Source organism: Tupaia chinensis, unplaced genomic scaffold, assembly GCF_000334495.1.
Source record: "Tupaia chinensis unplaced genomic scaffold, TupChi_1.0 Scaffold143921_1, whole genome shotgun sequence".
Classification (NCBI taxonomy): Eukaryota; Metazoa; Chordata; class Mammalia; order Scandentia; family Tupaiidae; genus Tupaia; species Tupaia belangeri.
The window spans coordinates 1,103,567-1,110,614 of record NW_006203772.1 but is presented as its reverse complement, the minus strand read 5'-3'; the positions used below and the strand labels follow the sequence as shown (position 1 = coordinate 1,110,614).

The 7,048-nt window shown below is 37.5% G+C and overlaps 1 protein-coding gene across 1 annotated transcript in view; it reads left to right on the top strand.

The window, feature by feature from the left end:
• Positions 1-5,221, top strand: part of LOC102477274 (nuclear FMR1 interacting protein 2) — a gene marked incomplete at both ends in the record, with an annotated part of 6,450 nt that extends 1,229 nt beyond the window's left edge. The window contains 1 exon segment of the mRNA XM_014582927.1: positions 3,500-5,221. Coding sequence (XP_014438413.1) covers positions 3,500-5,221 — 1,722 coding nt within the window.
• Between the last annotated feature and the right edge of the window lie 1,827 nt (positions 5,222-7,048).

Here is a 7,048-nt window from a genome sequence, read left to right as displayed (position 1 = left end):
CGCCACGCTCCTTGGGGTCGGAAGTCTGGGGGGTTGGCGGGGGGGATTAATTTTGAACCGAGGCGGTGCTTGAGCCCGGGTGGGGTACCCAGCGGGAACCGAGGTCCACGGTCACGAGTTTCTCCGCCACAGCAACCTCGTCTCCTGCCAGGTTCGCTCACGACTCCGCCTCTGAGGCTTTCACTTGGGCCCTTTCCTTCCAGCTCTCGTTTTCTACTCCTCCCCCCCAAAAAAACAAAAAACTTGCTCATTCTCTTCGTACTCAACGTTTACCTTCTGGGCTTGGTTAGTGTCTTTGAAGGTAGGGATTCAAAAATGTCCGATCGGATGGGGAAGAGGGCGAGATTTTGACCCCCTCTTGTCCTTAGAGGGGAACCAAGTGGCTCATCCATGAGGTTGGTCTACCATCTTGGCTCAAATGTGGCTTTTTTCTTTTTTTCCACATTCGAAGGTGTTTTTCGCATTTTGAAAACTGGCATTGATCACAGAACTATTTTAATGAACATCAAGGGTGAAAGTCACATTAGAAAATACTTGAGAAAAAAATGAGCTTAAAAGTTTATATCCATGCAGATTTCGAAAAATAAGTTATTTTTAAATTGAAGAGGAATAAAGGGAACGCTAAGAAAGTAAATAAAAAACCCAGCACGTCAAATTTGTTACGAGCAATAATTGAGAGGTGGAGAAAAACGATTTTTTTTTAATCGCAGACATAATGTAACTTGACTGAAATTGGAATGTCAGATTTTTCATTTTGGGCTGTAGGGACTAACCGTGTGCAAGAAACAGGTACGCACATACAGTGCATTAATTGTTTAATCCTAGGATTTGGAGCAGTTTAAAAACTAAGGAGTAATACAACGTTATAACTTTTTCAAAAGATGAGAAAGTAATTCCTTATAGTGGTTGCTTGGAATGTAAAGCAATGTTCAGATCAAAAATTTGTGGTTTTCTCCGTCAGATTAATATGCTTCTGAAGGACTTCTCTCTCCATGTAGATGCTAACCCTAAACCATTCAAGTTGGCATCCCTGAAGATATATCTTGTCTAGAAAAGGAGAAATTGGACTCAGCAATTTATAGAAAGTGTAAACAGTTTTGAGGGAGTCATATGTGGCCTGTTCATAGTGCTAGTACTTATATATGTGTAATGCTAATAACTAGGAAAACTTTAGAACGTTTTGAAATGTGTTTATAATGTGTTGAGGTGGGCTTTTATGACCCCATTACTCACAAACTCATGAAGAAGAGTAATTTTTCTTTATCCAGAAGAGGGCGTAAGAGAAGGACAAATGTGTTGAGTAATTTCAGTTTCTAATCCAGAAGCCAGATTGATCAGTACTCAAGTTTTGCTGAGTTTGAAGCTGTGTTAGCATGGCAGCCCTGAATAATGAAAGCACTAGGAGACCTTTGATTTCTTTAACTCTATAATGTTTACAATTTTTTAAAGTACATAAACTTTAAAAAGAAAATGTCTCTTTGGCACATTTTTTTATATACCAACAAGGTTGCCATGGAAGAAATTGTATATAGTTCACTGAGAACATTTTTTTGTTATTAAAACTTGGGAGTGGGAGCATAGTGGCTTCTGAGCTGTTTTTCATTGTTTGGTGATTTCTTTTGTCTGAGCCACTAAATATTAGTAATCTAAGGGAAAATATTTCAGTTCTTTTGAAGGTCTTTTCTTTGGTTCAGGTTAGTTCAGACATTGTGTTTTTTAGGTGTTTTAAGATTGCTTAAATACCAAAAATAGCTGAAAAGTTATGATGGATGGGTCCAAGGATACAAGCCTTTGTTTTGCCTGGTAGTATGCTAAATGGTTGATTCAAAGTACCATAAGTATAGTTATATCTGTTAAAAATGGTGACAGCCTCTAAAACTCTCCTTTTCTAAAGAATAAGGACCCTTTTAGAAAACATCCTAAGAATGATTTCTTCCTGTTTCATAGTTATTCATTCTACCAAAAACTTGATTGGCTATTACAACTTTTTAGACAGTCAAAAAATAAAAGTGTAACCCTGCAAAAATAAAAGCTTTTACAAACGTATTTTCTTATTGTACATGTTTTATGCCACTATATTTTAGGAATGATTATTTGCCTTGAAAGTGTTTTCTTGAGTTATTTTCTAGAATTTTATTAAGTGGAAGGAAATGGCTTTATTTGCACATTTTTAGTGTTTACCTTTTTCTCTGATGAAAAATGAGTGACTATAGTTAAACCTACCGTGAATCTTTCTAGCCTTTTATGTTCTACGTCAAGTTGTTCAAGAATATTGGTCCCCAAATTAAACAATTTCAGTGTTCCTTATACTTTTAAAATTAAGGCCTTCAAAAGAACCTTTGATGTGGGTTATAGCTATTTATATTTACCATGTAAGAAATTAAAATTTTCAGAAAGTGCATGAATGTATGTATGCCTTTTAGTCTTTATAGGCCCAAAACCAAAAGAATCAGTGATAATGGCAAATAACTTAGTATTTCTATTAGACTCCCCCCAAAAGCTATCTTAAATGAAAGTTTGTGAGTGTACCCTATTGTGTATCTACATCTAATAACTTGACTTCCAAGATATCTTTGTGACCATTTTGTAGAAAGATAAATAACTCATACCAGTAGAAAGGCAGTGGGAGAAGTTGTTGACCCAGTTGAGTCATCTGTCATAGTAAGAGTTAACTGTTTATGGTGGCTGAAGATCTTTAAACCAGGATACTGTATTTAAAAAAAAATCTTATTTACTATTTAAAAATATTTTAATTGTAATTTTATATATTTTCTCACTGTGTTTTTGGAATTTTCTCATAGTAGGAAACCATGGACAGACAGACTGGAGTTTAGGTTTCCTGTTCTGCCACTTTGTGACTTGGGCAACTTATTTCATCTCTCTGAGCCTTTTACCGGAATATAAAATGAAGAAAATATGTCTTACAAGGTTTAGAAACATGTACATAGGTTTTGGTTTCGTATATTAACAGTATAATCGAATGCCTGAAGAATGTCAACGAATTTAAGACTAGTTTAGAAAAGATTAGATTTTGTCTGACAGATGCAATGGAAATTGCTTATGGTGATCATCAGCCATTTATGATTTCATAGTAATGAAGTCTTTAATTTCCTTGTAATAATTACTTTATCAATAAAACTTGATTTTTGCCCAGAGGGTAGCTTTGATCTTAATTGTAGAGAAAACTTTATAACAGCCTTGAGCATGATGGATAGGTTGATTCTGTTAGATAAGAGATTGTGGCATACAGCTTAAGAAGACAAATTCTCTCTGACCCTCAGACTTTGATTTGAATCATGGCTTATTTCTGCCTCTTGCTTTGCTTAACAGTGGATATTTCTAATCTATAAAATGGGACTGACAAGTGTCTTCTCACAGAGATGTGAATTAATAACATAAAAAGCTAGAGCTCATAGCATAGAATAAACAGTCCTTACATGTTAAGTACTATTGTAATTTAATGTTGTGATTTTTAAAACTTTTTTTTCCCTCCCTCTAGGCTATAGTGAACTAAATGGTAATGCTGGAGAAAGAGAAATATCTTCAAAGAGCCTGGGTTCTGATGAAGTTACCAACCCTATTTCAAGGGTCCTCAATGGCAACCAGCAAGTTGTAGACACTAGCCTGAAGCAGACTGTAAAGACCAGCACCTTTGGGAAAGCAGGAATTAAAACCAAGAATTTTATTCAGAAAAACAGTATGGACAAAAAGAATGGGAAGTCTTATGAAAGTAAATCTGGAGAGAACCAGTCTGTAGATAAGACTGATTCTGTATCAATTCCAAATGGTGTCGTGACAAATAATTCTAGCTATATTACTAATGGTTATATAGGCAAAGGAGCAGATAATGATGGTAGTGGATCTGAGAGTGGATATACCACTCCTAAAAAGAGGAAAGCTAGGCGCAATAGTACTAAGGGTTGTGAAAACCTTAATTTAGTGCAGGACAAAATAATGCCACAAGAGACCAGTGTCCCAACCTTAAAACAGGGACTTGAAACTTTCAAGCCTGACTACAGTGAAAAGGGAAACCGAGTAGATGGTTCAAAGCCTATTTGGAAGTATGAAACTGGTCCTGGAGGAACAAGTCGAGGAAAATCTGCTATGGGTGATATGCTTCGGAAAAGTTCGGATATTAAACCTGGTGTGAGCAGCAAAAAGTTTGATGATCGGCCCAAAGGAAAACATGCTTCAGCTGTTTCCTCCAAAGAGGACTCGTGGACCCTATTTAAACCACCTCCAGTTTTTCCAGTGGACAATAGCAGTGCTAAAATAGTTCCTAAAATAAGTTATGCAAGCAAAGTTAAGGAAAACCTCAACAAAACTATACAGAACTCTTCTGTGTCACCATCTTCATCTTCATCCTCTTCATCATCTACTGGAGAAACTCAGACCCAATCTTCAAGTCGGTTAACCCAGGTCCCTATGTCAGCGCTGAAATCTGTTACTTCTGCCAACTTCTCTAATGGGCCTGTTTTAGCAGGGACTGATGCAAGTGTGTATCCTCCGGGGGGTCAGCCACTGCTAACTACTGCTGCTAGTACTCTGACACCTATCTCATCTGGGGCTGATTCAGTTCTTCAGGACATGAGTTTAACTTCAGCAGCTGTTGAACAAATTAAGTCTAGCCTTTTTATCTACCCTTCAAATATGCAAACTGTGCTTTTAAGCACAGCACAAGTGGATCTGCCCTCTCAAACAGATCAGCAGAATCTGGGAGATATCTTCCAGAATCAGTGGGGTTTATCATTCATAAATGAACCCAGTGCTGGCCCTGAGACTGTTATTGGAAAGTCATCAGATCATAAAGTGATGGAGGTGACATTTCAAGGAGAATATCCTGCCACTTTGGTTTCACAGGGTGCTGAAATAATCCCCTCAGGAACTGAGCATCCTGTGTTTCCCAAGGCTTATGAGCTGGAGAAACGGACTAGTCCTCAAGTTCTGGGTAGCATTCTAAAATCTGGGACTACTGGTGAAAGTGGAGCCTTATCCTTGGAACCCAGTCATATAGGTGACCTGCAGAAAGCAGACACCAATAGTCAAGGTGCTTTAGTGTTTCTCTCAAAGGACTACGAGATAGAAAATCAAAATCCTCTGGTCTCTCCTACGAACACTTTGTTAGGCTCCGCCAAAGAACAGAGATACCAGAGAGGCCTAGAAAGGAACGATAGCTGGGGTTCTTTTGACCTGAGGGCTGCTATTGTATATCACACTAAAGGTAACTCATTTGTTTCCTATACAAAAATTCCTGTTGACCAATGTAATATATATTTATTAGTTTGTATATTGAGAATGAATTTTGGAAATTCTGTGAGATTCCTTAGGAATTCAGGGCATAATTGAGAAAGTGGATAAGCAGCTAGCATCAAACTGACTTAGGGTTTTTGGAAATAGTATGAAGTTTAGACAGAATGTTCACTTTTCCAAATTCAAGCATTTTTTTTTAAAAAGTTTTTACTATAGGGTGTTTGTGTCTGCCAGAGGAACAGGAGGAAATTGAAAACAAAACCAAAAACAACTCACAGGGAAGATGGCTACCCTATAGTTCCTTCTCCATTCTCCTGTTGAGATTTTGGGCATGTATGTACATGTGCCTGGCATAATTTTCAAATTGCTGGTTCTGGGACTTGAGCTGCACATTCAGCCTTGTGGAATCCAGCCCCCTTAACCACTGGCTGACCCTAAAAGCATTTCTTTTTATAGAGACAGATATAATTGACCTTCTAACTAGTTCAAAGAATAAAGAGGTGGGGGAAACTTTCCCTAAAGGGCTGATGTTACATTTTCTCCTGAGTTCTTGTTTTAAAAAAAAGATTTATTTAATTATTATTATTTAAATTTCCTGTAAGGTACATGTGCTCACAAGAGAAAGAGAAAGTGAATAAGTAAGCCACCAGGTCCGGGACTCAGTGAGAGTCTAGCACCTTAACCAGAACACCAATTTCTGGCTTCTCACCTGAGTACTTTTAGGAGTTCAAGATTTTTTATTTATTTATTTTTTTTGCCATAGGGCAATTAGTTCTTCAGAAACCAAAGGAAAGTGAGAAATCACCCCCCAGGGGTGAGAGGTGGGCACATTCCAATCCCTTCTCCATTCTCTGATTTTTGTGTAGATAAGTATGCATATACATCTATGCATATGTACCTGTATGGTGCATATGCGCCAGGCAAGTTTTTCCAAACTTCATATGTGGGCTCCCTGCACAGGGGCCAGTGTGGAATCCAGCTGCCTTAACCATCATGCCCCCTGCGGGCCCCAGTTTATTATTTTTAAGAATTATATTTAATTTTATTTATTATTTTTTAATTTCACCAGAGAGAGAGGGAGAGTGAGAAAACAAGCCATCAGGTCTGGAACTCAAAACAGTGCTTGCCCCTGTCGGAGTCCAGCACTTCAACCACCATGCCACCTGCTAGCCCAGATGTTTCTTGCTTTTTCTGTCATGTGCTTTTTATTAGTGAGCTCATTTAATAGTTTTAATTTGTCTGAAATTAGTAAGAACAGCATTTTTGAGGAATCTGAGAATGCGGAGTGTTAAAGAATTTGTTCTCTTTTTTTAATTATTTAAAAATATTTATTTAATTCCATTTGTTATTATTTTTTAATTTGACCAGAGAGAGAAAGGGAGAGAGAGAACCAAGATGGGCCACTTGGAAATTCAGCACCTTTAACCACCACTGCCACTTGCTGGCCCCAAGAATTTGTTCTCTTACTAGGTGGAATAAGAGTGAATGGTAACTAAAAAGTAGACAAACCACAATGGCAAGCAAGATTAGCATTACAGAGACCAGGCTCTTGGGAGTTTACACTTCCTTTATAGCTCCAAAGGTATGTTAAAAGGGAACCAGATGTCTTTAAGTTACCTGAAAATAATGCTTGTAGAATATGGTTTATTTCTATCTTAAAGGAAAATTTACTGTATGGCATAACTAAATCCTTAGAACAAATGTTTAATGAATTGTGTTTAGAATCTTTTGCTTTTGGGAACAGTGGTTTTCAGTTTTTCCACTACTTCACCTTGATCCCTCTCCTTGCCTAACAAAA